Raw genomic sequence first — 19,220 nt, forward strand, 5'->3', positions numbered from 1 at the left:
TGGAAAAGAAAGACAAGAGCAATTGTGTATACTTTCTTATCAAGTGTGACTATAGCACACGGACTGCTTATTCTACGATTAAATGATGGTAACGTGCGCTATAAGAACTTATTTTCACAATTTCACACACAGTTTTGTAGGCCGCCAGATAACACATGTTCAAAGCTTGGCGCTGCCCACAAGTTTGCCAGACAGCTAGAAAAGGTTATGTTTAGTATTTTCTGCTGGTATTTTTTGCAGGGGTAAGTTTTAGTACCTTTTCGGCACGCGCTGCCACCCTGGCGATGTTCAAAAAATCAATATGAAAGCCATAACGTGCAAAAATTCGCCCAAGTTTTAGCAACTCTCATTAGTTTAAGCATGTCGGGATGTAGTGCATACGAATTGATAGCCATTAACTCGCCAGGATTAGCGCTGCATTGACCAAAAGAGGGGAAAATCATGGCCCATTGAGTGGATGACAGTGTGAGACCGTGAGACGCGAGAAGACGTGAAGACCAACAAAGCAAAGCACAAGCCCCCCCAAACAACAGCAAGGAAGCAAGTGATGGCCTCTTCCTCTTCATCTGCGCGTGTGAACAACAAAGCTGCCACCGCCGCTCCTCCTTTTGCTGCTGCCGCCGCTGCTTCTTCTTCTACTGCTCCTCCTGCTGCTTCTTCTTCTTCTGCTCCAGTTCCGTCGCTGGGTGATTTAATTGGCCACCAGCTGCGACAACTCAATCGGGAGGAGCTCCACTATAAAGATGAACTGCAATTGCTTCTGCTTCTAACGCCTGTGCAACGGCAAAAACTCAATCGGGAGACGGACGGCGATGGACAGAAGGATTGCAATGGTGGCGACACTATGGCCGCCAGCACATCGGCGCCACTTTCCAGGCCGGAGTATGGCGGGGAAGAGGATGACGACCTGATTGGGGCGGTGGGCGGTCTCAGTATTTCATCCCCAACACCAGCAACAACAACAACAACAACGACGAAGGAGCCGCTGTTGGATTTTAGGTGAAACAAACGGTTGTTCGTGTCGGTGTGCGTGTTTGTGTGTGTGTGCCCCAGTGCATGCGCGTGTGTGGGTGTGCGTGTAAGAGCGAAAGTGTTTTTGTGCCCCCAGGGCTGCACAGCAATCAAATTATGCAAATTCCCCGCGCAACAATGTGAAATTAATTCCACATTCGTGGCCTTTCTAATCCGCCATCATAATGAATGGCTTCAGAAATGTGTTTTGTAATTGTCAGGTGTGTTTTGTAATGTTGTGGGTGGGGGGAGGTCAACTGTTCAGCCCTGGTTGTGTACTGAAGTGATTGCTTGCAGAGTATATAAATATAGGGTAAGTCTGTCCGTAAGGATAATTTGCTGGACAGCCTTATCTCTCATTCCCACTCCTTGTGAGCCGTAACGGACTGTGCTACCGCAAAGAAGGCCCTCTCTTGGACTGCAACCACCTTATATAAGGCCTACCTTGATTGCATGCATTCGTACGGTTAAGTAGCATTTTCGCTGTCGATTTTGGGAATTTGGGTCACTTCGTTTTGACATTTTCTGTGAATAATTAAGTGGCCTCCTTACACCCCAACCCACACCATTCCCATCCCCATCAGATATACAACCATGTAACGGCCTCCACCCCCTTTTTGGCATAATTACTCACAGAACACATGTACTCAAATGGTTTCAACATCTACGCCACCAAACGGGACACTTTAAGTCGGAGGAAGAGTCGCGACGTCTGCGCGAGGCCGGAAATGACTCATACCGCAAGGAGAAGCATCCGCTCAAGGCCAGCGATCTGTTCACAGAGGCCATCTTCCTGGCCCCGGCGAGGAATACTCTGGCCGCCGCCCTGGCCCATGCCAATCGCTCACTGGCTCTCTACGATTGCGGTCTGTATGCGGTGAGTGCGCGTTCTACTCCTTTCAAGATCTCTTTCAATAATTGTTATTGTCCTTTAGGAATCCTATGATGACTGCCTGTGCGCCCTGGATTTGGGCTATCCGGAGGAGTATTTGCCATTGATAAAGCTGCGGCAAGCCGCCTGTGCCTTAAAACTGCGTAACTTTGCGCTCTGCGAGGAGCATCTGCACGAGCTCCTGCACATCGAACTGAACCAGGTCTTCGAGACGCGCACCCACGAGCTCTGGCATCAGTGCGAGGTGCTCAAGGTGGAGCGTTTCGAGATGGCTGTGCAAACGGGCGATGATCTCGAAACCAACGACATGAAAGCCTTTGAAATGTGAGTGGAAATCATCCACAAGGGACCGGCATTAACAAACTGATCGTTTCAATTCCCAAAACAGTGCCTGGTTGGACAACTCCTCGTCGCTGCATAGCACCCGTGCCCTGGCCAGGAATGCCCTCATCTTCGAGTCCGAGGCGGTGGCCATGGTGCCGAGTGGCAATTGTCGGGTGTGCGACTACTGTGGCATCACTCAGTTCATTCCTTTTCCCTGCATTTACTGCTCCAACCGCCTGGTTGTCTACTGCTCGCGTCAGTGTCGCGTCAAGCACGCTGCCATCCATTCCGTGGAGTGTTTTGGACATCAAATCGAACTGTTCGAGTCCTTCGGCGAAGTCTTTGGAATGCCGCGTCTTCTGCAGCTGGCCTTGCGAATGCTGATCACAGGACTGCCAGAGCTGCTGGCGCATTGCCGGAAGAAGCCGACACTCAGCAAGCTCTGGTCAGCCATCAACGGCGCCCTGCTGGAGAGACAGGACATTGGCTACAGCTCTATGCTGCGACTGGAGAAGCTTAAGGAGGAGCACACTTCGGATACGCTGATTGCCCTGGCACTGGCAGCGCACATTCTGGCCATTTACCTGAACAAATGCACGACGTTCTTTGAGCAGTTGGAGAAGAGCCTGCCCTCAGCCTCCCGCATGTCGAATGCCGAGTGGGAGCTCCTCTGTGCGGCTCTGCTGATGCGCCACATCAGTCAGCTTCGGCATCGATCACTCACACACTGCCGCTCCTTTGTGCTGCCCGCAGATCCGCATGTATTCTCGCCCCTAAACGAGTTCCAGCTGTGGGCAGCGCCCATGCGGTTGCAGGAGGGCCATCTGCATCTGCTGGCCGGCGAGGTGGCGGTCGTGGCCTATGCCGTCTATCCAGAGACACTGAGTCTCTGTCGCCACAGTTGTTCCTCTACCATCTGCAGCAAGTTCTCGGGCAGAAAGATGACTGCCTTGGCCCTGCTGGATCTGCCGGCGGGATCGGGTATCTATAATTGCTTTGCCAGCGGCAATTACCAGCAGCTGCGGCAAGGCGAACGCAGCAAACAGCTCAAGGAACACGGCATCAAGTGCCACTGCAACGCCTGCCAGCTTTCCTATACGGAAGATCAGTTCGTAAGTGGATGGGGAGGAGTATGCTCTACATTTACATTTCAATTGAATGCTTTTCGCTCTTTTTGTAGGACAAGTTCCATCGCTACCGTTGTGATAATCCCAAGTGCATGGAGATCTTTACGCCTCATGCCCTGCCGCATGCCCCGAACCTTCGCTGGTGGCTGTCCGAGGAGTACACTCAACCGGAATACAACGGAGCCGAGCTGATTGTGTGTCCGCACTGTGGCGAGGCACAGAAACTGGAGTGGTTCTGGTCCTTCAATACGTCCCTCATCGACTGCGAGCTGATCGAAGAGCGCTGCAAGCTCTATGCCGCCATTGAGCGGGCCGAGTGCCACCTGATGGAGCTGCACGAATGCAAGGTGGCGCTGGCCCGGCTCCTCCTAGAGCAGTGCCTGATGGTGCATCGTGGTATGTCCGTGATAGAGAGAGGGAGAGCGACCGCTTCGATATTTAAAAAGTTTATCATTTACTTTGTTTTTATTCATTGCCAGCTCTTGCTTTCGCACTGTTTCCACTGTATTTGAGATGTCATTTGTTTCACATTCATCCAGATTCAGGATTCTCTCGTTTAACTGATTTTCAAAACCCAACTAATTTCCTTATTTTCGGTTTGTGCAAAACTACTATCACTATCTCTATCTCTGTGTGTGTTTGTCTTTCTATCTATCGTCTCGTCTAATTGCTCTCTGGTGTGAAGAGGGGGCCACCGTCCTGGACGACTGGGAGTTCAATAAACTGGGATCCATTATGCGCGCCGTGCTGCCCGGGGTGATGGCCCAATACGGCGGACAGTCGATCGAGTATGTGAAATACTTTGCTTACTTCTGGGATGTGATGGCATTGAGCAACTACAAGTGCAACGATCGGGAATTGATGCAGATGCTGAATGCCCTGGAGTTCATAGCCGATGAATTCAAGGATATATTCATCAACTACTACGAGGATTACATTGCGCCCAAATTTGCTGAAGAGTCCTATGGGAGTGTTGTAGATACACAGGTCTAGAAAGCGATAAAAAAAACCAAGAAGCAAACCAAAAACCATAACTTAACTTAGATCTATTTTATTCTGTAGAGCAAACCACAACAAAAAACACACACAAAACCAAACAAAAACAAAGCGAAACGAAACGAAATGAAATGAAAAACTTCTAGGAAAATTCTACTGTTGATTCAAACAATACAAATATTATATATACTTTGTGCTATTATTAAAAAAATGGTGCTGAGATATTAAATTGTACGAAACGAATGTTACATTCATTTAGGTGATTAAGTAAATGAAGACAAACAAATTGACGAAACGAATCAAAGGAAAAATCATATTTAGTAGAGGAATCATATCATGCACACCATTATGTTCATATCACACCAAACACCCTCTAGGACAAAACGATCAACTGATTTTTATAGCAAATGAGTTTTACATTTTGCATATGCGAGCAATATTTTGAAACAAATAAAAACAAAAAAAGAGCTAAAACTGCAAAGAAACACACACTCTCAGCCCGCTGTACGCTCTCTAAATTTAGTTAAATTTTATTCGGAAATTAAATGAGATGTAATGGCTTATTCCCGGCGTACAGTGGGGTGGCGGTGGTGACGCACCCTTTATGAGATATATAAATCCAAGCAAAATCCAATTTAATTATAAGCAAATAATTTTAGCTTCTGAGAAGCTTCTACCTAAGCCTAGGCATTTCGAACCGAACCGAATCGAATCGAATCGATATTGTTAGCCCTCAAACCAGGAACGATATATTATTGTTGCAGATGCAAATCCAGACACAGATGCAGATACAGATCCCTCCCTCAATCACGTATATATTTGCTTGCCATTGGGCAGCCCGACTGTAAGCTTTTAATGCTTAAAAATCAGATAGGAATCAAACGCAATCACTGCAGAAACGAACAACAGAATAACTTAATCAATATTCAAATTGTATTAAACCTCGCCTTAATTTTTGAAAGTGTTTTGAAATACATACAATACAAAGAAAGTTGAAAATGATGATGATGAAGAAAATGAAAATATACGAATATGAATCAATCGAATACAAAACGCACTGATAACGCGTAGGCCAGGCAGTCTTCACACAGATACACACCAACACACACACACACACACACACACACAGAGACACATTCGGACACACATCCATACAGACACACACGCAATCGAATATGAATAATTAAACAAAACAAATTACAAAACAACAAGATACTCAAACAAACTTCTAGCAGCTATTAACAAATGCAATAAAAATTCTTTTTAACAACAAAAATTCAAGTCTTTTGTGTATTTCTTGGATGAAACATGGAGTGGAGCTATGAAATTGATCTGTGCTTAATTTTTGACAAGTATTTTAATTTACAATGAAGAAATTGCATTGATTGTTTCAAAATTTTGAGAGTTATTACAAATTTCTATTGAGAGTTCTATGATTTACAAATTCCTAGATATAGATATAGATATCTTATTATTTCTTAAAACTATTGTGAACTTTTCCAACTATTTCTAAAAATCAAAATCAAAAGTATAATTAGGGTTTTAATGCTCTCTCTTACAGACAATCTTAGCGATTGATCTGTGCCTATGCTTTGATATTTATTCTATAAATTCGATCATTTAGTGCCATGCAAAATTATAAAGAATTCCATACAATTTTGATTATTTCAGACCTTTACTATCGAAATTGATCCCTAATCTAATCGACAATAGCCTTAAACAATTATACAAAGTATTTCTTGTTTCATTTATCAACATCGATATTTTAACAATTTTTCTTTTTAATTTATGTGAAATTACAATGTTTCTCTCAAAAATAACACTTCTAGATATCAGATATTGGCAGAAACGAAAAGTTTATATTTCTTATAGATAGGTATATAATTAACAGAGCGGAATTGACCCATCCAATAGGCAGAAGATTAATAATAATTTATTTTCGCTGGTGTATATGAAATTCATTCAAAAATCTTAGATCAATACATTTAAGCAATTAAAATCATTCTTTTGGATTCATTCCAATATAATTTTTCCACTCGAATTCTCCTGCTACTTTTTGGTAAAGAAACTCATGATGTTTCCTTGCTTTTGTTTGGCTGCCTCCTTGCTGACTTTGGTCGACGCAGGAGGGGATTTCTTCTTGGCCGCTGGAGCCGAATCTGACGGCGAACCATTCTTTTTGGTAGCTGGCGGTGAAGCCTTCTTTTTGACAGCCTTTGATTGCTTTGTGGGCTTCCGCTGGGTAATAACAAAGCCCTCGTCATCCAGAAAGGTTTCATTGGAGGGTTCCGTCTCCATTTCATCATCCAACGTGACGACTTCTTCTTCGGCGTTCTTCTTGGAGGGCTGCTGTTCGTCGTCGTCGGAATCGCTGATGCGACGACGCTTGCTCGTGGAGGGCTTCTCCTGGTCGGACTCGTTGTCGGAGGCCATTACTTTGCGTCGAATCTTGTCCAGTTTCTCCTCCTCGTCGGAGGATTCGGCGCTCTCTTCGGCAAACAGTTGAATGGACGTGTTGGCTGTGGATTCCTTCTTCGCCTGAATCGGAGGTGATTTCTTGGCCTCACTTTCAGGGGATTTCTTGACCGCAGCGGGAGCTGCTGCTCCTGCTGGTTGTTTCTTGAAGAAATTGTCCATTGTGTTGGCTTTGCTTGGCGTGGCCTTGACTTCTTTGGGTTTGCTGCCGGCCGCAGGAGCTGCTGCTGCTGAAAAGAAGCTATTGATGCTGCCCTTCTTTGCAGGTTTCCCCTTTGCTGTCTGCTCTTTGGGGGATGTCTTCTTTATTTCGGTTTCAGGGTTTTCCTTGCTGGTGGCAGGCTTTACGGACTCTGATTTCACTCCATTTGTAGCAGCAGCACCCTTGGAGCCGCCATTCAAAGCAGGAGCTGCCTTATGGACACCATTGGTAGATGGCCCTGCGTTCTGCGCACCATTTGTGGGCCTATCCACAGCTATTCTGGTGCCAGCGCGCCTCTTCACGCCGGCCAGCTTCACCTCCAGGTGCTGCATGGGACGGAACACAGTCGCCGGCGACTTGGAGCCCCCTGCAATCTCCACGCTGTAAAGCTGCCACTGCGCATCTCGCAGCTTGTTGCGCCAGTCCTCCAGCTTGCTCTCTTGCACAATGGTGTAGAACTCATCATTTGTGCCATTTGTCAGTCCCGTGCCATGGACCAGGAATCGCTTCTCGAATTTCGTTGCCGGCTCCTGCTCTTTGATATACGCCTCCAAAGTGTCGTTCACCTCCTTGTAGGATAGCTTGTATTCCTCCAGCAGGTCGGTGATCATCACGCGACAATCGAAATCAATAAGGCAATCGTCCAGAGCCTTTTTTAAACCCATTGTTGTTTATAAATAAATAGCGTGGAAATGTGGAAGGCCTAAGCGAAGTTTGAAATTGCCAAGTCAAAGAATTGTATATTATACTTTATATATACGTACTTATAGAGTTTTACCTCAATTATGGTCGAACAAATTAAGTTAACTTAACTTTTAATCTAGTATAATTTGATGAAACTATTTTTTTTGGGCGATTGCTTTGATTGTTTCGATTAGCCCACTTAAGCCCCCTCTATTTAAATAGTTCAACTACATGAGGTAAATGGCGGAAAATATTAACGATTGAAATTTCTTCTTGTAGATCCATGCCATCTTTCATCTGATCTTAAGAAAAGCCACGATATCTTTCACGTGAACTGCGCTAAAATGATTCAATTTTCATTATTTTAAGTGGATCCGCCTTTAAGACCCCCTTGGTCTGCAATGGGTTAATCGTTCTCCGTCAAGGCTTGGAAACCATATTGCTTAATTTCGATGTTCCATCGAATATTTCTAGCTAGATAGAACCCTCAGTCATGCCCACATAATTTTATCCGATTAATGAATCAATTTTCTACTTTATTGGCTTATTTTAAATACTTGCTTTTATTGGATTTATTGGAATTCCAGTTTTACAGAGTTTTCAAAATCAAAATTTCGCAAAATTATACCGCGAAATGCGTCATTTGACGGTTTGGTGAGATGCCAGCAACCTCGCAGGAGTTGCCTCAGGGAATATATTGGTGGACTTTCACTTTCCATAATCAAGTAGAATGCATTTCAGTGTTTCCATCGGGCTTGACTTCTTATTTATTTGTTATTGGGTTATTTGTTTGTTTGGGTTTCGATTCCTTGTCCGGCACTGCAAACTATCGATACATCATAGGGGGCGACTGTAATATAAGGTAGATGTCTCTAGTCAAAGAAATAGCAGTTAGTTCGTTTAAACGACAATAGATGGAGCAGACTGGTGGTTTCTGTGGTCAATATCCAGCTTTATTAGATATTGCCCGAGCTATGATTGCTTTGCCTGCTTAATTACTCGAAAGAATACAGAACATGCATAGAACGGAATACATATTTATTTAGAAAAGAGTCAGAGTTAGATGTAAAGAATACAAGTACAGGAATACGTTGCAGTATTCAACTGCATATATTGAATTCTTTTCACTTTGGACCATCATTTGCATTACTTTATATCAATCTCTTAACCAGCCACAAGTCTTTCAATAAATTTCCTTACCGGCCATGCTGGTTACCCAACACATACATGCCGAAAAGGTTAATGAAATTATGAGAGTAGCAACAGTCATTAGCATAAAGTAAGTACAGACCCACCTATCAGTACAATCTTTGTGCCACCAGGCCCCCATGCGATCCACTGCACAGTTAGACCTCAGATTGCCATCGCTGTCCCTGTCGTAGGTGGTAAATATCTGATCCCTGCTTGAATTCAGCGAATCACCTGCATCTCCAGTGAAGGGTGCCTTAATTTCTTCATCCGAATCCGTTTTTTTACTCCAGCCAGTCGCGGAAGAAGAGCTGCTCCTTGTCGGTGCGACGGGCGATCACAATCCAGCCAGGACCCTCAATCTCTGTATCGCAGAACACTTGAAAGTGTGCTTTCCATTTCTGTACATATAAATTCTCGCTATTTCGTAATATTTGAAGACTTTATTCAGTCCTCTGTTCCGAACAGACTTTGAGCTCCGACTGACTATTCCTAGGTATATGTATCCTATATATTCCTATATGTATCTTTCGTTTTTAGTACAAAAATATGTATAAAATATATCTCGTTAATTCCTCTTCTATTCTGACTATTTATGGAACAATTCTACGCGAAGTTCAATGTGTAAATCGTATTGTACAAATTTATAAATCTTAAATAATAATAAATACAAAATGTCTAAGGGCTAAGGTTATTTCGGTTTCCCTTTAGATTTCACAAACGATTTCCCAAGCCACAGACCGAGGGGTGCTGCTGCATGACGAATCACTAAATGTAAGCTCCGTATCCGTAACGTATCAATCAATCTGATCTATGAAGAAAGTTATGCAATATCTGTGGCTAATCCGTGACAAATCGCGAAGGTAAGAAACAAAACCTCAGCCCGAAACCTTTTTGGCTCCACTTATGTTTATTCCCCCCATCATGAGGTTGCACTTAGTATTGCTAGCAGGTAATCCATCGATCTACTATAGTAGAGCATATTTACATCATATCATATTTTCGTTTCAGCTCTAATCGGACTCGCTGCAAGTGAAGACGATGAATGCCTTCATATATGCACGAATAACTCTCAAGAGGAGAGAAAGCATTGCTTGCACATAAGTGTGGAGAAGTGCTGGGTGCCGCTTTCGAAATGTGACATGGATGTACTCAAGTGTACTGCCAAAACAGAAACAGGTAGGTTCCCATAGGCCCCAAACTCCCAAGATCAATAGGATGCTGATTTTGTCTGTCTTCCAAAACAGCTGCAGAGAAGGCAGAGATCGAACTTTGTGCTGGCAAAACAAATATCTGTGTTCCTTGAGGCTATACCAAATATCCCAAAAATACCTCACACTACCTTAATACCCGAAAATTATAAGACCTATTCATTGATTTTGTTTCAACCTGTTTGGGCTTTGAGTTTCGTTTTATTTTTCGGGCTCTTAAGCAACGACAAATATTTTGATAGATGAGCTTAAGCACTCACCGATGCCGTTGTTATTTGGAAACTGGAAACTCCGCTTCGTCTTTGAGTTTACTTCCCCCTACCCCCCACCAACCCCCCGGAATGGTGTCAGATCTCACCTCTTTTTGGGGGGCGTCGCTGTGTTTGCTCTTTGTGTGGCAGATGAAGTTTCGAGTGCAGCTCTTTAATCGGTTTCAGAGAGAGTATAAGGATAAGGTGCATGGGGGGCGGGGGCTCGGAAGGATGTATACTGTTTGAAGGAAATTAGTTTAATGCAGCGAAAATCGCACTTCTTAAGGGAAACTTTTTGGTATTCCGAAAAAATAATCAAGAAAAACTCTATAAACTATAACCACCCGAAAACTATTTCCAGAAGGAAAGTTCTACTTGGGGGAAAGTGGAAAATGAAGGGGAATATATGCCTATTTGGGAAGTAGATGAAGGAGGGCCTAGGAATATTTACGATTAGACGCAGGACATCATGGATTCATGCATATGTATTATATGCACTCTATAAGTGTGTGTGTGTGTGTGTGTGTCTGTGTGGAACGGAAGTGGAAGTGAAAATGGCACACGCAGTGTGTCCTCGAACTAAGTCTCCGTCGTCTCCCTTTTCAGCCACTTGGATCGCTGCCAGAGCCTCCAGCTGTGTGTGTATTAGCGTATATCCTGGTGTATGTGTATGTGTGTGTGTGTGACGAGCAGAGGACAGTCCTGAGTCCTCCTGACACTTGAGTGGAGACAGACAACCACTTGACTGCTGACTCGTCCCGACAACAAAAGCGAGGCGCGGCCAGAACCAAAGCAAGCAATACGATAGAGTGGAGACAAAAGGGGGCACAGAGTAAAGTGGAGTCAGAGAGAGAGGGTGGGGGTGGTGAGGGGGAGGGGAATACACATATAGCATGTCCTGTTCCCATATCCTTGTGACGAGGACATTAATGTGCGTAACTTGGACAATTACGACAATGAAAATGACTAAGAAAAGATGAGGCATGACAGAGAGAGACAGAGGATTTAGTGCACAAATATTTGCAGTGGCAGACAGCCGAAGGAGAGAAAAATCGCAATGAAAATCCAGCTGTAAATATGATGAAAAGTCCAACAGAAAGGAACGGAACCATATTGAAAGCTCACTGGAAAAGTACACTGGATAAAAGCTAGTGAGAGCTAAGCCACACTGGAAAAGACAGCCAGTGAAAGAACTCCATCAAATGATTCAGTGATCTTTGGTGGATCCATTCGCTAGATAAAAGATATAATTCATTAAAGAACATTTTCCTCTTTAGATATTCGTAATACTATGATATTTCTTCCACTGTAAGGGCATATACCCTCTCCTCGTACCTGTAGCCCCTTAATTACAGGGCGATTTTAGTGCTGTCCCGAGTATTGTAGTTTTCATTTCAGTTTTCGTGGCAACAATGCGCAAAGTCCTCTGCCAACAAACTGAAAAGAATGAACTTAACTGAAAATAATAGTAAACCGAATCGAAGTGCCGTATCGAAAGTGATTTTGGGGTCGATGAAGTGGGAGTACATATCGAATTTAATTGAAAACTGAAGCCGAAGAGCTTTAGCTAAAAGGTTTTTGTGTGGCATAACTGAGTCTTAAGCGGAGGGAGCATGTGGCATGGATGTCATTTGATAAAGTGGCAGGAAAGTATGAGCATCTATAGAGGGGCGTTGTTTATTTTTGGAAAAAGGCATGCAGCCTCTTGTGGGGTTGTGAAGAAACTGAGACTTCAGACTGGGGAATTGCAGTTCTCTTGTTCCAAATCAACTCTGCCTATATTTTAGAACAGTCTTCTTTGTTTTAGTTTAAGTTTAAGGCATAGGGGAGTGCCGCTCCTTATTTCCTGTAATCCCCTGACCAAAATCTATGCAAAGATACTCCCTAATAGTGCGTAGACCTATTTGTATGCCCTCCGTAAATACTCGTACAATCCAGAGCCCACTTATCCGCAGGTGTTGCCCCACCCCCCACACACTATTTGCTCATTTCGCACTTACTATTTTTGCCCTTAATCCCCGCCCATTACCATTCTGTAGCCTGCACCACATCCCCCACAGCAGCCATTCACTCATTTGGCAATTGTCTTTGCCGTGTAATTGTTGCTCTCTTTCCACTTTCCACTTTCCAAGTGGATTCGTTAGCCTAGAGGCAGCCAACACTTAATTTTTTCCGTTGTCGCTCTCCGACGACCTACGCCTAGGGGTTTATGCAACAGCTTGTGTTAATCACTTCCCCAAAAAGGTCCTTAATGAGCACCACAACAACACCAGCAACAACACAAGAATGTGCATGTATAACTTTATATACATATATGTACATATACATATGTATGTATATAAAAACTGAAGATTCAATTTGTAATTATGTGCACCCATGAATGTGTGTGTGCGTGGAAAAGAGACAAAAATTATAACACGTTTGGGATGAAAGGGATACGATACAGCATTTTTACTAAGTGAAAAATGTGTTAAGTGCATTAAAATTAAATTTCATTTTCCCGGTGGCTGGTCAACAACATATGCGGGATATTTACATATAATTATACAGTGGAGGCTCTTTGGGCGTGGACAGGTGGCTGGTTTCCAGTATTCCATTGAAAGTTCAAGGGAAATGTCGCCTTAAAGCAGAATTTGCACGCATTCCATCTCCATTTGCAATTGAACGGTGGGGGGGGGAAGAGATATTAGCTCTTCATTTGCAAATAAATAGGAGAGGGAGGAAAGACATTCAGCACCAATCAGCTCTCCCGCTGCATTATTAGCAGAGGAGAAGAGCAACACGTTGAAATGAGAAAGCACTAAGCTGGCAGCGCACATTAACTCTCTCACTCACACCCCCTATAGCCCAAGAATCAACAAGTAGCCCACACACACACACAAAACGCTCGCTCTCCTTATGCTTTAACCGATAGAGACAGAGAGAGAGAGAGAGTGGAAGAGGAACAGAAGAAACTTATGAAAATGAGCGAGTACCAAGCCAATCTCTTCCAGCTTCAGCTTCCATTTGCACGCGTCCATAGTCAGCTCCGCGTTCTTTTGCCGGTTTCGGGTCGGGAAAAGCGGGAAAATGGTGAAAATCGTTCGGAAAATATTGTGGCGTGTGTGTGTTGGCGTAGGGCAGTGAAAAACATCCAAAATCCTGGCTATAAAGTGTAAAATCGAAGAAAATGTGTGTTTGTCTAGTGCGGACACGTACCAAGAGGCAGAATGAAATAAAAATGGCAGCAAAGCGGCAGATCATGGCTAAAAATAAGTGAAAGTGCAGTGCAACAAGTGTGTTTTATATTATTTTATGCATTGATGAACTTTTTCTTGGGCAAATGCAGCGCAAATGCAGCGGAGCTCCCCTCCCCCGTCTCACTTTTTTTTCAGTCACGCGGTCTTTTTTTTTGTGTGTGGGTGAAAAAATGCAAAAAGGCGCGAAGCTGCTCTCTCTCATGTTGGGCGCATTAAAGGAGAAGAGCAAAAACGAGAGAGCGAGTGCTAAGCCTTCCGCGCACAATTCGCTCTCATTCCATGGGTCACAAGTGTTAAGGGTGAGGCATTCCCAATGCTAAGAGGTGTGACTCTCTCTCGTTAAGTGTGCGCCCACGCATTTGGGCAAATTATGCGAGTTTTGTGGGAATGTTCCCTCACCTTATATTAATATGCTGCCAATTTGTGCTCTTATTGGAAAAGCTGTAAAAAAGGAGATCGGAGAAAGGAATGCAGAAAAATGTGTGAAAATAATATATTTAAAAGTGAGTGCTAGAAAAGTTTTTTTGTTTTCCGCTCCCGTCTCTTCGTCCGTCGTAAACTTACAATTGGAAGAATAAACCAAACGGAGCAGGATTTTGAAAGAATTGACGATGAAATGGTAAGCGGAATTTAACTTTCTATATGTACATACACATATGTACATATGTATATATCTGGCTCTGTATTTATCTAATTTTCCCATCAGGGGAATCCAAAGAAGCTTCACTGTTTTTTTATATATATATGAAGATATGTTTTTATGATATACATACATGTACGATTATCCCTCTATATAGATATGTAGGTGTGTGGGGGGGGGGGGTTTCTCTCCTCTCTTTTTCACTGTGGACTCAAGCAGCGGCAACAACAACGTGGCAGCGGGACAGTGTGTACCGTTAAGTCTGGCGGATTAATGCGCAAAGATTTACATGCGAAATCAGGGGAGGCAGAAGGAATCTGAAAAAAGAGAGTAAGAGCGGACGAGCGCATACGTTGGCAGGGTCAGGGTATATTCAAAATAAGGTAAGGCGCGGCTACCGGACAACATGGATGGGGGGGAGATGCCTCACTTCCCCATTAATATACTGTGGTCAAGTCAAGGGGACATACACATGGCCAACAATGTTGCAACATGGAACCCAACATGGCGTCAATCCGTGCCGTGCCGTGCTCCCCTCCCCTCTCCCCCCTCTCTCACACGAATTTCTTTATTTCTTTCATTCTTTTATATGCTTGCTGCTCGCTCTTTTCTTATCAGTGAATTTCGCTCTGGCGTTTGGGACTTAGCGACGGCCGGACATGGACATGGACATCGTATGTTCCCCTGATGTTTTTGTCGCCATGTTGTGGGGATTATTAAAATTGCCCGCATTATGAGGCGGGGGGGACGGTGGGACAATGCGGCGATGAGGCAACGACAATGTGTGTGCCAGCGAGTGATGGTGGGAGAGCTAATGCTTCAGGGGAAGGGGGGGCTGGGCATTTGACGACAAGTGTCACCAAACGTTAAAGCTTAAAGCTTCAACTAAAGCTTGGAATTCCATAAATCCTAGGACCAGGCTTTCCTTGGTTCCTGGGAACGCTGGGAAAGTGGCTTAAATTATTGAAAATTTTGCAAAAATTGCATTGCCATCAACACCTCCAAAAAAATCTTTTGCCAAAAATCAGGAAAAAACATTCAACTTTTTTGGCCGTCAATCGTTGTTCATGCCATGGATTCCCCTCCATTGAGTTGATTTATTTCCATTTAATGAACTGCCTGAAGCGCCCCACAGAAGGGGGGCGTGGCTTGTGCCAACCGCAGATCCCAGTGGCCACAGACGACAACACACAAAAGTTAAAGTTATAAGCCAAAAGCGCGTTGCACTACCTTCTGGTTTTTTTTTTTGAGAGAGAGAGAGAGAGAGATTCTGACCTGGCCTCTGATCCCACCTTTCGGTTGTGAAACCAAAGAATCCCATTCAAGGATTGGCAGTAGCCAGTCCTGCCTGGGCTTGGGGTCCGGACTACGAAGCCATCAAATGACTGCAACTAACTGCCGTTGAACTTAACCTCATACCTAATAAATAGCTTAATTAGTCCTTTGTTTGTCTGTGTGTGTGTGCTTGTGGAAGAGAGAGTGTCTGCGCTTTCACCTTGGACCCAGGAGCCAGGAGCCAGGAGCCAGGAACAGCAGAGAGCAGCAGCAGAGAACAGCTGCTGACCCATAGCCTCATTACACATTTAAACGGTTGGCAGTCCTCGACTCCTCCTCGACGCCAGTCGTTGCTTGTCCTTCCACCCAGAGCCTCTCCTTTCTCCCTCGGACTGCGGACTGCTGGGTGCTCGGCTGCCATGTCTGGTATTGGAAAAATGTTGGTCAAGTTATTGGCTTAAAATGAGCGTCTGGTCTGGCAAATTCTCGTAAATGTATTTGAATTGCTTATGGCAGTAATTTGAAAGGGCGAAAGGGAGTCCTCCGACCCAACCAGAAGGTTGTTTCAAACAGATGGGATTAATTATAAATGATAGTTTAACTAATAAAATGTTACGACATTGAAAGGGCAACGGCATTATGGAGGAAATGGGCGATTTCCTTACTCTTTTTCCAGGAAAATATGTTGATTTCTGGATTAAAGGAACAGCTCTTCAGGGTTCGATATTGGTCTGTAAAAAGAGGAGTTTTTAGACCTGGGGAATTAAGTTTGTATTTTCCTTTAATTTTAAAACTTTTCTGACTTTTTTACGTATTTTTCAAGAGCGGCATAGAGCGTGTGCTTTGTTTATCAATTACTTAACTTTTATTACATTTAATAATAAAAATTCCCCCATTTTTGCGAATCAAAAATTTCACGGAAGCCTGCTGTTGCCACCAGTTTTGGCCAATAAATCAGCTTAAAAATTTTTTGCACACAAAAAAAAAAAAAATGCAGGTCGAAATATTCTCGTGGCGTAACAACAATGGAAAAAGCTTAAATATTATTTACATTGCTTTTGTTTTCAATTGGTGGGGAAATCCTTTTAAAAAGTTCAAAAAAAAGGAGAGATACTCCACAGAGCGAGGGGGAGGGACAGATTGGGAGAGCAATTACAAGGAGGGGCATATATTTTGGGTGGTGGGGGGAGGCGTCATTCTGTATAGCCTACTTTCTGGCGGGCGACTTAATTATACACATTTTCCACATAATTTTTTTACGTTGTTGAGAGAGAAAAAGAGGATGAATTCTGAAAGTCGAAGCTTTTGATGCCACTTTTTTTTTGGGGGGACAGATTTTTGGAATCAAATTTGTTTTTGATTTTTCTTTGGTTTGTGGGGACACCACTTTGTGGATTTTCCTGGGTTATTCACTTCGGTTTAGCGCTGATATCCTCTTCCTCCCTAGAGGGTATCGAAGGGATCCCCGCACATGCTTAAATTTCGTACAAATTGTTGTGTTTTTTTTTCTGTTTGGGCCTATTGAAAGTGCTATTGTTGCTGCTGCTGCCAGATGCCTGGCGTTGTCCACTTTATAATTATAGACGTCAGTCAGGCATTTAACCCACGTGCTTGTTGTTGTTGTTGTTGCCACTGAAATGTGCACTTGGAGCCAGAGCCAAATTCGTTGCCTCGTTTCGTGGGGGTTGGTAGGGGGTGCTTTCAATTTGTGTGGCACGTAGCCCCAGGAACAACAACACACACACACACCAACACAAGTGGGGTACACAAATACAGTTAAACATGAGAACATAACTGTTATTGCCGGCATGTCGGACACTGTTGTTCCTGCCTGCTGTTGTTGTTGTTGTTGCTGTTGCTGGACATGCGAAATAATTGCTTCATACATAATTATCGCGAGCCAAGAACCGCGGCGGCGACCCTCGCAGTGTCTCACTCTACCGCAGGGTATATTAGTTGGAAGGGTGAGGAAGTGCCAGAAATGGATCCACAGTATTCGTCTTTTCTAGAGAAAGAAATCCTCCTTTTTCTGCTTCGAGCCTTTGAAGAATGGCAGCCGCCTTGCCCTTCCATGAATATACCTTGATTCTACCCCTCTCCCTTCGAGGCTCATTCTCCCTCTCTCTCACTCTCTGTCGGATTGGTTTCGCCTGCTGCTGTTTTTGTTGTTTCTACTCTCTGGTTGGCGGCATGTGTGGTGCCGTGCCCCAGCAATTTTGTGGTTCTGGCGCCTATTTTTCGTCCGCCGCACAAATTTTGGTATTTAGCTTTTGTTGCTGCGAGGGAGAGAGATAGATAAACAGAGAGAGAGAGAGAAAGAGAGTGAGAGATGCAAATAGGACAGTCACAGTGCGCGGTGGCATGCAACAAATTTGCCAAATTAAAATGTATAAAGTACAAGGATAACAAGGCAATGGATATTCCGCGTTATTCCACGCTAAATGATATGTGTGTTCATATAGAGCGAAAAATTAAATATTGACTTTATTTGTATGGAAAATGGATTTAGCGGATCGTTTTGGGGTTTTTTTTCCGTGGTACAGATTTCATCATAATTATAATTATGAATTGATTTAAACTTTTAAACCCAAAAATCATTCGATTTATGCAGGAAATTTTTTAAGGAAATTATTGTAAATATTTGAGGTTTTTCTATACCTCGAATTATTTTCCAAAGAGTGTTTTGCTAGTCTGAGGGAGGGAATATATTATTTCTTCAAACTTTTGGGCATTTTACTATATATTTTACAGGACTATTTATTGGTCAGAAGATTTTATGAACAATAACAATCCTTTATGGCTTTTTCCCTTCCTACTTTTTTATTTAATTTTTGTTTAATTTTCCCCGTTGTGCCGGCATTTTTTTTTAACAACTTTTATTATTTACAGTGCGTCAGAAATGTGGCTTCGGGGCGGATCCGGGGCCGGGGCCGGGGCCGTGGGTTTTGTATCCACAAAAGTGCGCAACGTTTTTAATTAATAAAAGCAATCTGCCAGATACTCTTGTGTGTGCCGCCTTGCCTCGAACGGACCAAAGTTCTCTTCTGTTCTCTTCAGATCTGCTGGCATCTGGCAGATATTTACATAATCGTTTGTCTGTTGGCTTATCCCCATCTTTCACTTCGGACTGGCACTCTTTCTGTGTCTGCCAATCAAATGGGGATAAATAAGGGGAGGGGGGGAAATGGGAAAACTACAACTACTCCAAAAGAAGAAAGCACAAGTTGCAAATTCTCTTACCTTAGATTTCCTCCTGCCAAGGATACAACAAACGGCGGGAAAAGTAAAAAGGCAAAAGGAAAAGTTAAATGCCAGCAGAAAGAGATAGAGAGAGAGAGAGAGCGAGCTTATCGACTTCAAAATCGAATCAAATCAAATCAATTTGCAAGCGCCGCCTCGTAATGGAGAAATATGCCAAGTTTCCAACTTTCTGCAAAAAAAAAAAACAAAAAAAAAAACACAAACTCAACTCCGGGGGAAAAATAGATGCAGCAGCAGCCACGGCTTTGTCCCCGTCTCCCTCTCTCTCTCTCTCTCTCTCTGTCTCTTCCCCACTGTTCTCTGCTCTTTCTCTGCCTTACCTGTGGCACTCATAAATCTCAATTTTCACCGGCAAATGGCTGGCAAAAGTTTTCAGCTGCTTTTCCTTTTCCACTGCTCCACAGCTCCATTCCCTATTGCTCTCGAGCTCTTCTGTCTTTTTGT

The 19,220-nt window shown here is 43.6% G+C and overlaps 2 protein-coding genes across 6 annotated transcripts; one reads left to right on the forward strand and one right to left on the reverse strand.

Annotated features, from left to right (window-relative positions):
- The first annotated feature begins 1 nt into the window (after position 1).
- On the forward strand, positions 2–5,365 carry dao (down and out). 5 transcript variants are annotated; one of them, XM_033379485.1, is made up of 7 exons: positions 2–88; positions 141–242; positions 1,648–1,888; positions 1,947–2,227; positions 2,292–3,339; positions 3,408–3,750; positions 4,040–5,365. In XM_033379485.1, the coding sequence occupies exons 2-7, from the start codon at positions 208–210 to the stop codon at positions 4,345–4,347; spliced, it is 2,256 nt and encodes a 751-aa protein (XP_033235376.1). In that variant the 5' UTR covers positions 2–88; positions 141–207; the 3' UTR covers positions 4,348–5,365. The 5 variants fall into 5 exon arrangements, with proteins under 5 accessions (XP_033235376.1, XP_033235375.1, XP_033235374.1 ...); XM_033379484.1 differs by lacking the exon at positions 2–88 and adding an exon at positions 407–999 and having other exon boundaries at positions 139–242; XM_033379483.1 differs by lacking the exons at positions 2–88; positions 141–242 and adding an exon at positions 253–999.
- An 883-nt stretch (positions 5,366–6,248) lies between these two features.
- On the reverse strand, positions 6,249–7,914 carry PolD3 (DNA polymerase delta subunit 3). Its single transcript, XM_001357307.4, has 2 exons — positions 7,792–7,914; positions 6,249–7,730 (listed from the first exon to the last, which is right to left on the reverse strand). The coding sequence occupies exon 2, from the start codon at positions 7,690–7,692 to the stop codon at positions 6,400–6,402; it is 1,293 nt and encodes a 430-aa protein (XP_001357343.2). The 5' UTR covers positions 7,693–7,730; positions 7,792–7,914; the 3' UTR covers positions 6,249–6,399.
- Between the last annotated feature and the right edge of the window lie 11,306 nt (positions 7,915–19,220).

Source organism: Drosophila pseudoobscura, chromosome 4, assembly GCF_009870125.1.
Source record: "Drosophila pseudoobscura strain MV-25-SWS-2005 chromosome 4, UCI_Dpse_MV25, whole genome shotgun sequence".
Taxonomy (NCBI): domain Eukaryota; kingdom Metazoa; phylum Arthropoda; class Insecta; order Diptera; family Drosophilidae; genus Drosophila; species Drosophila pseudoobscura.